At 39.5% G+C, this 15,154-nt stretch overlaps 1 protein-coding gene across 1 annotated transcript in view; it reads right to left on the reverse strand.

Annotated features, from left to right (window-relative positions):
* Nucleotides 1-656: 656 nt before the first annotated feature.
* Nucleotides 657-15,154, reverse strand: part of LOC107037140 (protein trachealess) — a 32,814-nt gene continuing 18,316 nt past the window's right edge. The window contains exons 5-11 of the mRNA XM_029126053.1: nucleotides 13,602-13,794; nucleotides 11,242-11,363; nucleotides 10,763-10,956; nucleotides 10,456-10,562; nucleotides 9,693-9,840; nucleotides 3,265-3,389; nucleotides 657-2,541 (exon numbers count right to left, since the gene is read on the reverse strand). Of these exons, the coding sequence (XP_028981886.1) occupies nucleotides 1,256-2,541; nucleotides 3,265-3,389; nucleotides 9,693-9,840; nucleotides 10,456-10,562; nucleotides 10,763-10,956; nucleotides 11,242-11,363; nucleotides 13,602-13,794 (2,175 nt within the window). The 3' untranslated portion in view covers nucleotides 657-1,255. The remainder of the gene's footprint in view (nucleotides 2,542-3,264; nucleotides 3,390-9,692; nucleotides 9,841-10,455; nucleotides 10,563-10,762; nucleotides 10,957-11,241; nucleotides 11,364-13,601; nucleotides 13,795-15,154) is intronic.

Consider the following 15,154-nt stretch of genomic DNA (forward strand, 5'->3'; position numbering starts at 1 on the left):
CAATTGATTTTTCTCATTTTTCATAAAATTCACCGAACAAATTGTCACGTAAAATCTCACAGACTCTCACTCATTTTTACTCACAATTAAACCATGTTTCATCTCCTAGGGTAATAAAATTAATTGTAAATCGGACTATCTATTCGTTAATAGACGGAATGTAACTACTTAAAAGATAATCAATCAATTCAATTCACCTTTTCGCTTCTTCCGGTTTCTCTTCTTAAACTCTGATGGGAGTAAAAAATAACGGGACAATGAAAACATTTGTCTTCATCTGCAAAGGAGATGGTAAAGGAAATGGAAGGACAATGCGAAGGGCGATATTATTTGTACAATATTTACAGGCGCGACCGTGCAATTAAAATTAATTACTCATTCAATAATAATCGAATAGTATATGAAAAAAATGTGTTTTGCACACATCCACTAACGGCCGACATTGGCTTAATTCAATTCACCTAATTAGAGAGCTTTACAATCGAATAAAAACAATCTCAACTAAAGCATAACAAATTAAACTTTTAAAAAATCTTAATAGGCCCAAAAAATAGGGGAGGGTGGGGCAAAATGAAATAGCCGCAAAACGACTATTTGACGCAATTCAAGCAAAATTAACTTTTTTTATTATTGGGAGTACTGATGAGAATAATCATGTTTTATTCATCTTATAATTCAATTTATTAGATTAGGCAGATTATACTTTTTTTTTTCATTCGATTGAAATTCCGTATCACATTTTCCTTTCTCCCAATTCAAGTCTCTACCTGGGCTTTTCTCTGGACTTTGGATTTTGTTTCATTTTCTTTTCAATTAATACATTGACAAAATCTTCTCCCATCAAAACATCGCAATAATTGTTCATTCTACTGAATGGAAAATTATTATTCTGATCAGTACTCCCAATAATTAAAAAAAAAGTTGATAAACAAAAATTAATAGAAAAAAAAATTTTTTTGCTTGAATTGCGTAAAACAGTCGTATTTTCGACAGTTTCATTTTGCCCCACTCTCACCCTATAATAAGAATTTTCTAGAAAAGAATTATTTATTTTTTCAAGTCCTTTTCGAACCTAGGTTATACCGACTCCTCTAGAACAACCTTTTCAAAGAGGAATTAACGAATAATTGTTGATAAAATAGAACGCGGCAGTCGCTGATATGCACCGGAGTTTAAATTCCTTTTGTTCATTAATAAAACAGACTTTGGGTTGATTTTTCACTTATTTAAGTACACGCCATATGTTTTCAAGCTACTAGGAGGCCGAGCTGTACCAGCCATTGGCGGTAGCCTTGTTGCTAGGATGGTAGAGATGAAATCCAGGGCCAGCAGCTGGATGATGATAGAACTGAGGTTGTTCACTGAGGCCAGCGGAGGCTGCGTAAGCAGCAGCGGCATCAAGCGCACTAGGATGAACAGCAGCTGAGTATACCTGTGGTTTTAAGGGCAGCGGTTGAGCGGGTTCGTACTGATGTCTGAGAACAGGATCTCCATAGACTGGAGCTTCGTAGTTGCTGACTACACTTGAAGAATGCAGTTGAGCTTGTTGTTGCTGCTGTTGTTGCTGTTGCTGGTGAGCCTGTTGCTGCTGCTGTTTGTCTCTCGGTGATACTGAAGACGGTGGAGTCATTGTCGAGTGATAGTCCACTCCATAGCCACCTGCTGACGAGTACGAAGATACCAGACTGGGAAAAGCTTCAGTTCCACTCGTACCTGTCGCTGATTTCTGATTGTGACTAAGAACAAACTGATGCTCTCCGTACGTTGATGAGCCCTCTGAGCCCGGTGGAGTTGGTAGTGGACCTTGAGGTGTTTCTCCTGAGTAGTAAACGCCCCCTGATGTCGGAGTTCTGCTCGTACTCGAACTCATTCCGTGGACATTTCTAATTACACTCTCTCGATTGACGTAGAGTTGGCGGAGGAGGGCTGACGCTGGGTGGGGAGCTGCGGATGACTGCTGGGGGCTGAGATGCCCCAGGTGATGATGAGCACCTATCCACTGGATCGTAGACTTTTGCTGCTGCTGCTTCAACAGAGCATCTGTACTGAAATCAGTTGGTTGATGGAGAGCAGGAGATTCGGGCTTGCTCAGTGATGCTCCTGGAAGGTGTTTCGACATTGCCTGTTCTAAATCCTTTACGGAGGTTCCTCCATGAACTTCATCTCTAGTTTCAGTTCTTCGTACTTTTGGACTCGATGATCCCAGCACTTGGTCAGTAGGTATCGAATGATTCGATGAGGCTGGACTCAAAGCGTGATTTCTCGGGGTTTTTACAGTCTCTTCCTCATCATCTTCTTCTCCAGATGAACTGTCATCCTCCTGCGGAAATTTCCGTTTGTGACGGGTCAATGACTTTACTGATAAACTGCCCAAGTTTGTCACGGTTGCCTGCGGTTCCTGTTGAAGTTGAGCTACATTGTCATGGTGACGACCACCACGGGTCTCACCTTCTGAGTTTCTACTGTCCTCTCGATCTTCAGGAGGCGAATGATGGGGATTCTCTGGGTGGGAATTCGAAGGACCACCACTGTTTCTGCCCTCTGAAAGATGGAGACAAATTGCTTCATTATTTACATCAACACTTGCTGTTTAAAACTCTTCGAAATCCTCTCTTGAAGGCGGAAGAGAAAAATCGTCTCCAAATTTGTTCGAATAGACTCACTAGGTCAGAAAAAAAAGTCTACGTTACAAATAGACCCTTTCAAATGTTCTGAGAAACCCTGAAAAATATATTCATGTTTGATCTATTCATTTTTCGTTAGTTTCACATTTTTTTAAAAATTGGACACATCGCGGGTATCGAATCTTCGGTCTTCTCCTTCATATGATGTTTCATATGTTAATTTGGCTCCAAATAAGACGCATAGACGGCCACCCACGTGAGTCTCTGTCTTTTTTTCTTATATACATTTTTTTTTGTATTCGATGGCGAAAAATCAAATGGTCTCTTTTTTCTTATTTAAGTGAGCTCTAACGGCTACTTCATGGCACATTAGATGGTGCCCTGTGCTTCTATTATTCTGTTACAAGCGAGAACTATTTTTCGAGAGCGTGTCCAAGCCGGAATGCCGCTCGAGTTTACTCGGTTTCTTGCTACTGAGACGCGTTTGACACGCGATCGATCGTTCTCCTCGTGTATGACGAAAAAATAGGGAGAGAGAAAGGGAAGCTGTTTGAATATGTGCCAGTCATGGCTTGCTATGGAATTGCCTCATTGTGGAAGTTTTTTCCATTGTTCGATTTAAACAATTATATATGTTTACCTCCTCTATCAGCATCCGGGGAACCGTTTTCGGGGTCGTTTCCCGCTGCATCTTCACGTTTTACACCGGAAACACCGTCCTCCAATTGACAACAGTCCATTATCAAATTCTCGTATTCTCTTCCACTGGAAAAGGAATGCACAATTAAAATCTGTACTTCGTCAAGTTTATACTGTTAACTCTTCCAAAAACATACAATTTTTTTTAGAACTTGGAAGTAATTCGTAGGGTAATCGAAGTAGACGACGGGTTCATGTTTCTACATTCGAGACTATCAATAAAAGGGAGTAAGGCCATATAGAGACTTTTGATTTGTCAAACAATATTCAGCAGTAATACCCCAAGAGCTTCAAAATTATCGGGTATTTCCCGATAGCTTCGTTGCAAACAAATGAGGGTGTCAAGTTTTGCAGGTTCAAAAATTTTTCAGGATTTTTCTGTAAAACTTGGCACGATGGTTTATTTGCAGGGGAGCTTGAGGGAAATACCCGATTAATTTTGAATTTCGAGGGGTATTTGTCGGATTTTTCCCAATCGGATTTTGGCCAAGCAGAGTGCAGTGGACAATATCAGGAGGTGAATTGGGGAAGATTTGAACAAATTATATTAAGAGAATAATCCGATTTCCATAGACCGTCAAGTATAAGATTCTATCTGAAATGAGCCAAAAAAATGAAGAGCTACTGCGAAATATTCAGGTAAAAAAAATGAAGAACTACTGCGAAATATTCAAAAGCTAGGAGGAAATATCCGAAATAAAACTGTCGGGTAGCCTTAAATACTGCGTTCTGATTGGTCGAAATCCGATTGGGAAAAATAATCAACTAAATAAAATCATTGTAGGGTAAACAGGTAAATTTCTGGACGGGAATTAGTTTCTGGAAGATTTCAACTTGCATTGAATATTCCGTAAATAAAATGAAAATTATACTGATTATTTCACCTTTCAATAATATTACTCGTGTATAATCATGTGATCAATTATTTTTTCTATTGATTGACATTCAATAAATAAATAAAAATATGGGCCAGTCGTCCACAAAATTAGGGGTTTCGGCTGGATTCCACTATTTCTTAATTCAATTATTCTTTGTTTTGTTATTTTCATTTCAAATAATTTTTTTCTGCTAATTCAATCATGCTTGAAGGTATGGAAGCCATCATATCCCCATTTAGGTGATTCTTTTAGTTTAGATACTATCACGAAACTTGAATTTCCCTTAACCGTCCAGCAATAGGCCTGTTCACCCTACTCAGTTTATGGATGTATTACCCCCTTATCGCCAAAATTCACGTGATTGACGTGAAAAAATATACCGTTTTTGCGTTTTATCATCATTTAATGACTCACAGAATTTCATGATCGTGCAATCATTTTCCAGCGTTTTTTCGAAAACTTTTCGGAAATTCACAAAACTTTAGAAAAAATGCAGGAAAATGATTGCACTACCATGAAACTTCGTGAGTCAGTCAATAATGATAAAACGCAAAAACGGTATATTATTTCGCGTCAATCCGATCAATAATTTACCAGAAAAATGAAAACAAAAAAGTAAATTTTGGCCGAAAGGGTCTAGTACATCCTTAAGGAAAGGCTTCTATGCGTTTTAAAAGTTGCGGGCTATTGGAATAAGATTTCTCATGCATTGAAATTCGATTATATATGTCTAAAACTGAATAATTAGTGCAAAACAATGATTGTTTATTCTTTGCCCCGCAAACGCTTAAAATATTAAAAATAGTCCAGGGCCTCCAATTTTTAAGCTACAGAGATGTGGGCAATAACAATTACGAATTAGGTTTTTGAAATTCGACTTCAACACCGCTAATTTCATTTTTTTTCACATAAACAATTGCACCATTTATGTAAAATAATCCAAAAATGTTTCTGAAAGAATCGAGAATATATTTTAAATATTTTAAGGATATTTTTTTGCCTATTTTACATTAATGGCGCAACTTTTTATATTAGAAGTCGAATATAGTAGGAGTCGAATTTCAAAAAATTAAATCGTAATTGTTATTGTTCAATTTTTTCAAAAATTTTGAAAGAAAAAACTTTGGTAGTTCAAAAATTACAAGTCCTGGACTACTTTCAACATTTTAAGCGTGTGCGGGGCAAACGAAAAATAAGCAATCAATTTTTTGACATTAATTATTCGTTTTAAGGCATATATAATGAATCTTCAATGCATGATAAATATATCTCACTCTAGTTGCCCGCAACTTTAAAAACTCGTAGCAGTCTCCCCTTAAACTCATTACAAAGAGGAAGAAATGTACTCGTTGTCGGATAAAAGTGAAATTATGTCAATCATTAAATGGGTTATCCAACAACGTCAAAAGTATTCATTTTGCCCTACTATCCCCTAACTAGCCCCCTGACACTCGAGGCGTAGTCTGTTCTTTCACCGTTATCGCTACTACGTGGTGCTGGGTGTCATTTGCTTGAGCAACTCGCGGCTGTTCAATTACTTCTTCGGTCTCTTCCGTTCGATCGTGACAACGTTTGATGTTCCTGATTACATCCGACCTATTTTCGAAGGTGTTCTTCAAAATTTTATCTTCAAGTAATTCACAATGTATTGATTTTCGTGTTTTCATTGCCCGAGCGGGAGTCTCGCACGGGACGATTAAATCTGCTCAGGTTTTTTTTTCTCAATTGAAGTTTTTCCTGAAGCTTCGGCAAATGCGGTACCTACACAGTGTGGGAGCGTGGTAAGATAAAAAACCATAAACCATATTGTTACGTGTCCCCCTTCGAATCATAATTCAATTGTCCATCATCTTGAAGATGACACGGAACCCCCTTGACATCGACTGTCTTTTGGAATAACTTGGATTGATTCATTCTCTTTGGAGATCTCTTCGACGACTCATCTTCTGTACCTAACCAATTAATAAACCGCCCCAACCATTTGAATATTGTGTCGTCTCCCTTTTTCACCGGTTACAACAATATAATTACGATAATTTTTTCCATTTTCTTCCGGGTATGGAATCGACTATCCATACCCTAAACATAACGGCTTCTTATTCGGATTCTTATTACGAAAAAGGAACATTATTATTTGTGCGAAAAGTCATGAGTAAAATAATCATTTTCGAACGGATTTGTCCTCAAAAACGTAAAACTGTAAAAATTCTCAATTCAGCATTTTCTGTGATATAGAATTTGATTTTCATCCCTTGATTATCGAGAATAACTGAGAAGATGTATTCCAAAATGTTCAACCAAAATAACTCGATTTTCTGATAGTAACGCAAAAAAAGATGAGAGAAAATCGACCCCTGCTTATGTCATTTTAGTTCTTTTTCATAATAGGTTTAGTTTTTTGTGCCTAGGGGTTAAAGTAATTCTGTCCTAGGTGTTATTTACACTAAGGATGTATGGATGCGGATGGATCAACCACAGATGAATGCGGGATTGTGTGCAGTGGTAATCTACCTAGTTTTTGACTTGAAAAAGAAAACAAATAATTTACAGAAGATTTTAGATCTTTTTGATCGTGGGAAAAGGTATATCGAACGTTGAAGGGCCGAAGGATTATGAATCGAGCAAAATAATGACAAGTTCTCGAAAGGATCAAACGTTGCAAGGGTCATACTTGGCGAGGGTCAAACGGCCACGAGAGTCAAGTGGCAGGGGCAACCAGAACAATCACCAAGATGAAATCGAAATCTTCTGATTATTTCGCGCGGTTTATAATTATTTATAATTAACCCTTGTAATTGTCCTGCTTGCCTCTCCCGGTTGATCCCTGTGGTCGTTTGACCAGGGGCGGTGGAACGTGAAAATTTGAGGTGTGGAGTAAATTTTTCTGGAATTACAAGGGTCACGAGGGTCAACCGGGATAGACGGGTGGGATTATCAGAAGGCTCAACTGGTCTTATTTTCCCTGGTTCCCCCTAATTATTTCAAAACATTGTAATACTTTTCACTCATTTTGTTTATTAATTAGCATATCAGACTTTGGAGGTGACATTGCAAACAGGCCTCTTCTTGTCTCCTTTCGTGAGATAAATACATTCAAAATTTTATCTAGCTCTAACTCAATCAGTCATTGAAAAAAAATACAGTTTTGATAAAATTGTAGAACAATTATTTTTCTTTCAATTTTTTTGAGATGTGGAATTCCATACTTCAAAAATTTTGAGGTATGGAGTGACCAATAAACTCCACTATGGCTCCGCCGCCCCTGCGTTTGACTCTGAGATTGTCCTGCCTGACATTATTGTTTGACCCTCCCAAGGTATGACTTTGGCCATATTTGCCCGCTGCAAGGCATGACCCTTGCGAGGTATGATCTTTGTTACGTTTGATCCTCGCAAGATATGGCCCTCTTGAGCATCGATTGTTACGTTTACTATAGTAAGAGGATATAATCAAAACGATCGGAAGAAGAAGATTGTTACGTTCAGCCACCTTTTTCATCATCTATATGTAAATTACAAATATTCTCCTACGTACCGCGAAAAAACCGGATTTTCAGCGAACATATCTGAGTGAACATATTCCCTTATAGGGGTAATTTATATGGAAGAAAAGCAAATAATCCGTACACTCAAATTATTTTCTCCCCTGGGTGACGAAAGTTGAAATCAGATCAAGGTAAAATACCCCAAGCAGAGGTTGATTTGTCCTTATCATTTTTTGTTTGAAAAGCATTTTTTACTGATGAATAAATCGAAAAATGCATCCCCTCCCACATTTTTTAGGATTGAGCAGCGAAAATTGCTGATTCTACTCAATTCATAGTAGGAAAATGTATACGTTGGATAGAAGGCATCGAAGGAACTTTCAAGATCTACGGAGGAAAATCATGTAGAACATATTTCTAATGCTATTGATCTTCTTGCCGTATGGAAATTTTCCTTTCTCGGAGTGGGCCTCCACCTGAGGGTCAAACGAGAGTGACGAGTACAACTATCCATAAAATCAAACGATCTCTTCTTTTTAACCCGTTTGAATCTCAGTATCGTTTTGCTCCGCAGTTCCGTTTGACTCTTCAGAAGGTTTGACCCATATGCTCATTCCGATTTGGTCACGAACATTTGACTCTTTCAATTACTCCGATCCTCCCTCTCGTTTTATCCCTGAGGACATTTGACCCTTGAGAACGACTTTCCATCCCCCCATTTGACTATTGAGAACGTTTGACTCTTCGTCGTTTGATCGTTGATGTTTGACCCTGCAAACTTTGTCTTGAACTCAATTTCGTCATTTGAACAAGTGGGCCGAGCACGCGCAAATCCCAAGCAAATAACACCCAGCGGCATGTAGCAGCGATAAGCGATAGATGAGCGTAGTTATAAGGTAGATACATTGTAAAAAATTTCTGCATGATTTTAGAGTACATGTGCAGGAAGATTGTTTCAGTGTACAGTACTATAAAATTATAGCGAATCAATTCGAGTACTGTACCCGAAATTTCTTATCCTGGTGAACAGAATTCAGATAACATGAGTGTCATAAATCTCTTACAGTCCTGCATGAATTTTCATGTACATGTATCAAAACATTATTCTCCAATAGTACCTTAATTTTTTCTTAGTTATTACTTTAATAACACGAATATGTAACTGATATTAGAATAACTAATCGAAAAAAACATGACCCATAGTTGCTTTGTATCTTTTCATCTTGCAGGCTATGTTAACTAATCGCATGTATGATTATTCAACTTAATACTATTTGAAAAACCCAATTATCTACCTAAGCGAGGCGCGAACCCATGCTCCTGAGGTTACTCAGAGCATGAATAGTCTCCATGAATAATCTATGAATAGTCTATTGATCATTCTCATTGTTTTGAAAGTCAACAACTAAGTCTCAGAAAGTTATGAAAACAAAATGAAGAATATAAAGTAATGTTTTTGGGGTACTGAAACCCAAATTTTGAATATTACTCTGTAGGGATTGTATCGAAATTTTCAATGTCCGAATTCATTTTTATTGTACTCTTGCACGAAAATTCATCATCCTACTATAATATTTTGTCGAACGCGTTCGAATGCCAATTCTATTCCCAAAAATATAATTTTTATGGATCATCGTGCACTAAAAATGTGATAATTTTAGTGTTTTTTAAATGTTATTTGAAATTTTTTACTTCAGGAAATCATTCCTAATGCATTTATTCTTTAATATTAGCACTGTACTCGATAATTAATGTACTTGTCGACAAAAATTAGGATCTTCATGATGATTTGTATACAGGATAGTATTTTTTCACTGAAGTTCATTAATTATACGTATCAGCACATGAAAATTATAGCACATTCTCATCAATTTATATTCGATAACAATGAAAATAAATTTGAGGTGCCTGGGTGTGGTAAAAGCATGTGAAAATTAAAGTTATTTTTTATAGTGATACGGTGAGTGTCAGAAGGCTGTCGCTAACGAATAGTATATAGATTTCTACCTTATAACGTAGTTGACGCAAATAATATTCTGCTCCTCGGCATTCTTTGAATTACAAACGACGGTAGCACAGGTTTGCAGCCACGTGTATCCACCACTCTTATTCATTAATCTGTAGTAATGCGTGAGGACTTGCCCTTTATTGATCACTGAAAAGTTACAATTTCATTGTTATTAAAAAAGTGAATAACAACCGTAAATGAAAACTAATATAATTCTAAACATGGAGCGAAGAGTTTTCCAGTCACGTTTCGGGGGAATATTCCTCGACTAGTAGTTTAAGGGGGAGGTAGAATGAGTTGAGTTTGTGGAAAGTTAATAAACTGAACAAAGAGGGAATGAAGGATAGAGAGGAAACTAGGTGTGGCGTTGGAGGGAAGGTATCAACTGGGGTACCTCCCTTTTGCCTCCTGTCGCCACCCACTTTTCGAAAAGCGTCGAGGGTAAAGAAGAAGACAAGGTAGATAGATCAGAGAGTGAAGGGAGAGGGCTATACGACGGAGAGACGGGTAACAACTACGGGTGGAGATGCCGCATCCGGCGTACTACTACGTTGCTTCCTGAATACCAACTAAGGACAATCCATGGTGGTCGTCAAGAACCCATACTATGCTTTCTCCTTCTCTTTTGTGGAGAGAAACGACGTGGTTTTATGACAAAAACGTTTACATAATATCACAAGGACATTTTCATAGATTTTTCATACTTTAATCTTTGTTTCGTCAAGCAGGAGAAATATGAACAATCAGTTTAATGATACTTACAATCGACGTGCGATTTTCTCAGACGATTCGCGTCTTCTCCATGACAGAGGGCATACAGACTCTTTCCGGTCAGCTCGTCAGCCGTATAATCTAATAATTCTGAAACTCTGCAGAAATTATGGAAATGTTACATTTGTCAATTGTTTAATTGTCTAGCTATGACACTTGTATTCAAAATATGACAAATAGTTTGTTTTTAGACTTGAATATTTCTCTAGCTTGATACTATTTTCATTTTCTGTTTCTATTTTTTCTCCAGATATCATCAAAAATATTGAAAAATGTGAGAAATGATGCATCGACTTACTTTGGTTCACAATGTGCTATCCGGAAATCAAAACTGATCCTAGTTACAAACATATCAGCCTCCAACCGAATCTCATGTACACTGGGTGGTGGCAAAGCAATGGCGATACCCACCATTCCCATCAGAGGTGGTGATGATTTTCTAGTATGACTGAATGGGTATTGCGGCCTCAGTCGACAGAGAAGTAAAACAACCTGCAGGAAATGAAGAAAATTGTGAATTAGGTCAATATCCCTTCAACTGGTACAATCAAGACACATTTATAGAGGGATGGTAAGGCCTCGTTAAGACAGGACCGTTGGTCATAACTTCGTTTAGTCAGAATTCGGGGAAGTCCCGTGGTGGATCGTTAGCAGGGTATTTCTCTTGTGGGGGAAAAAATATGAGGGTCGTTTCTAATGAAGGAACCAACGGAAATCCCCCGGTAAATGACACCTAATTGGCAATGCAGTATGGAATATTATAGTTATGATACTTACTCTGTATCCGGAAGACTTGAAATGACACCCTCTTTTAGTCAGTGTCGACTTCATTCTGACACAGAATGCTCTATCGTATCCTTTGTACAGACCGGTCGTAGTTAACGACATCACAGAGGAGACTGTAAAATAGGTGAATTAGACATTAAAAAATTGAATATTGTTGTGTTTAAAGAAGTAATAATTCGGGATCAATGAAAGGGGTGTATTTATTGACAGTTCTCGAACTGTAAAAAATTGGGTGTTAAATTGACACCTAACAGTGTCCCAAGAAGTCCCTACCGGATTAATTGAAGTTGTCCCACACATTAGAGAGAGACAATCAACCTTCTTTTTCTTTAAAAAAGAGGGGAAGAGGATAGATTAAATCATTCGATTCCGTAACAATATAATACAAGTTGTGACGTGTGAAGTTTTCGTCCTCCCTTAATAAATTCGCCTTTCGAGTTGAGGACTATGCCGACTAGTCTCGGTACGAGCTCACGGGTAGTTCGCCCATTTCGAGATGTTTAGGGGAGGATTGATAAGAGTTTCTTCTCAATAATTGAACATCAGTTAAAATCAGATTAATATAATTAACTGAGAATAATAATTGAATATAAAAGCAAACTGATAATGGGTTCGGTATGGTGCGCGGTGCTAAGATTTTTGGCGAGGAGTGGACATACGTTCAAGTCCAACTCCTCCCGTACTCTGTCTTACCGAGGGACCTCAAAGACGCTTCAGTCCCTAAAATATTTAGAGAACCTTCTCACGGTTTTGTACGACTAAGACTGTTGGCATTGTCATTGGCAATGCCCCAAGACAGTCAAACGTCTTCCTTTCAGAAGTTGGACTCTTGTAATACCCGCGAGAATGCTTACCTGGCGGATGATGCTCGGTTTTAAAACATTCTTTGAGTTGAAAATATTACAACAATGTTTAATCCAACGTAGGTCAGACACCACATGTCACAAAGTTGTCATGAAGAATACTTATTGATGTGATCATGTGATTCAAAGTGTGTAGATAGAAAGAATGTATGTGACTTCGGCACTACTAAGCAGTTACGATAATGAGTTCATTCATTTGTTCAAAGAATGGGGATAGCATTTGGGATGATTACGGGTGTGTCGTACAGAAATGCATTCACGAATTTGCCAGGAGGAAACGTGTCCATGTGAGAACATGTCGACGGACGTGTCCAGAGGTCTCCGCAGGGCTCCTTCTCATCGTCATGAGGTCGTCGTCCGAATGCAGAGTACGATATACGGACTATGGGTTTCTTCAAACCAGCGCGGAAAAGAGAAAGAGAGAGGTTTCCGAATAGTAGTGAGAAAGGTGAAGAGCAGAGAAACGGAAAGGGGAGGGGGGAAGTTATACGTGCCAGGAGGTGTAGCCATCGTGGAATAACAATTGGGGAAATCGTTGGAGGGCTGCATACGTATGCGAGACGAAAACTAGGTAGGGAATAGTATTGAAGAAAGACAGAATGAAGTCCAGACTCAGGACGACCGTGAACCCCACCAACGTTAGACGTTTAGAGTTCCCGCACTAAGCTACCACGTCTATGAGGTTATGTTTTCAACGTAGCCTCAAAGCGCCCTCTAGAATACGTTCTCCTAACCTCTTTTGCAACCCCTGTCACGACTGGCCCATACCCTTATGCTCTCTTTTTTGTTCCTCCCTTCTGTCTCTTTCTCCCTTACTCTTTCTACCATGTAACACCACGTGGTGGCACCGACGGGCACGTCCCGCACGTCCGATGGTTTCTCATCCAGTCCACGTGATCATACCACAACCCCGTCGATCTGCACGTTCTAACTTGCGGGACTCGTCCTCGCGTGGCTTTTGGGCGTGACCGAGGCACGCTTTCCGGGTTACGCGTTCATTCAGGTTGTTCTCAACTGGCCTGGAATTGTGTCTGGACCACTGGGGTACATCACGTACCACGGGATCACGGTTTCATGAAGCTTTCGTCGTAATGTTGAATGAAGAAACACGTTCTTTGGTTCAAAGAGGGGCGCGTGAAGAGTTCGGGTAATGCTTCAAGAGTGGAGAATTCTTCTCAGCTAGTAGTGACGGAAGAAGCAATAGTTAAAAGCCAAGAGGCACATTTGTTTGGCAATTTTTCATTTCGACATTTTACGGAAATCAATTTTCTTCAAGACATTGCTATTCAGCGCTAAGGAATTTTTTCCCGATCAATTCCAAGTTATATAGACACACTTTGGATCCCCATTTTTAGTCGAAACGGAAACAGTAGACCAGTTTCGTCGGCAACCGGAAGAACTCATCCATTGAATACTCCAAGACTGCCGTAACTCTATTTGGAAGTCTAAGGCGTGCATAATTGAGTAAAATAAGTTGAAGTTACTTACCATCAGGATTTGCGGTAGAAGTAGAACCGTGCTCCTCAGAAGCAGCACTGCTGGGCGACGCCAGACCAGAACTTGAGGAGTGTGGACCAGATGAGGAACCCGTGGAAGTCAGACCTAAACCAAGTTGCTCAGCAACCTCGGCATGGTCCTGCTGGTGGACATAGTCGAAGACGCTTGATCCCGTCATCTCCACCTGCGCACAAGAAATGATTCAAGTGGTTAGTAACCAAATCCCTCAATGATCGCCCATAAAAACATAAATTGTGGACGCTTGAAATGTAGAGTATCCATCGACCCAGAAGTTGGCGTCAGTCGTCGCATGTTTAATGACAATGCCAATTGGAACGTCTCCTTGCATAGAATACCATATGTTCCATATGTTCTTGGTATTGACCACGTGAAAGTCAAGACTTGGATTGAAGTCAAATGCGTATGACAAATCGATAAACTTAAGCATTCGATGCTCGTTTTTAACAGTTGTGTAACTCATCAGGTAGTATGTTTTGCTTTTTTCTTATTTCTTTCAAGTGCATAGTGTCACTGTCTGGATAGCGTTGGTTTTGGTTGATAGGTTTGAAGTGTAGAAGGTGTCGTCGCCTCTTTGGAATAAATTAGCTGACTGTCTATATGGCGTCGTTGGAGTAGATGAGGAGGAAGGCGGGGTGGGGCAAGAGGTAGAGGTTTATAGATTCGGTATCGAAGTTGTACGTGTCGCGGATACGAGCAACGATTAACCGGGCGAATAGACTTTGCCTCGTTTGGTATTGTCCTCGCGTCCGACGGTCGACGCTGAGCCTTCGGGGAATCGATGAGCACGAGGCCGACAAATAACACCATCTGTATATGTATACACCTTTCGGCTTTCCATGGGCTTCGCTTTTCCGTACCCTGTTACATTTTAATGTCGAGGCCCACAGTTTGACTCGTGCGAATTGGTTCCATGCTGATTCTCTTTGGTCCCTCTCTGGTTTCTATCAACGAATTTAAATTGCAGCGCAAAAAGTGATTTCCTTCATTGAAAATGCAAATATTTGCAGGAAATAGGTTGGTTTGAATTTCCAAGTGACCTCGCTCATTCCTCCAGCTATTTTGCAAAGAGTAGTTGTAGTAATTTATGAGAAAGATCATTTGTTTCTTTCAAATGAGCAAACGATCTTCAGAATAACAAATCGCCTCAACCTGCTACCGTTGCGGCCTCCTTTCCCCCTGGTAGTCTGAAAGATCCATCCGTCACAGCTATCGTTCCTGAATGTCACTGAAAACCCAAAAACATCAGAGCCATATCCATCAAGATTCTTCATAAATCTATCAGGGAACTTGAGTCGTCAGCTACGGAAATGATTCTCCACATGTGCATCGCAAAGTCCTCTTGCAAGCACCACATATATATGGACCTCTTCCTTCCTCCCGCCCCTGAAATACCCTATTGATTGCCCCAGGGTTTCGTACAGGAGACTCCAGAGTGTACCCCGTCAGTCTCTCTCCAGCTCCCCGGCTTCGTCGAGGCCAAACTAACCCCTCACCCCTTTTTCTATCCACCCCCCCCCCCCCCC

The sequence above is a fragment of the Diachasma alloeum genome, unplaced genomic scaffold (assembly GCF_001412515.2).
Source record: "Diachasma alloeum isolate Michigan unplaced genomic scaffold, Dall2.0 Dall_scaffold_00214, whole genome shotgun sequence".
Classification (NCBI taxonomy): domain Eukaryota; kingdom Metazoa; phylum Arthropoda; class Insecta; order Hymenoptera; family Braconidae; genus Diachasma; species Diachasma alloeum.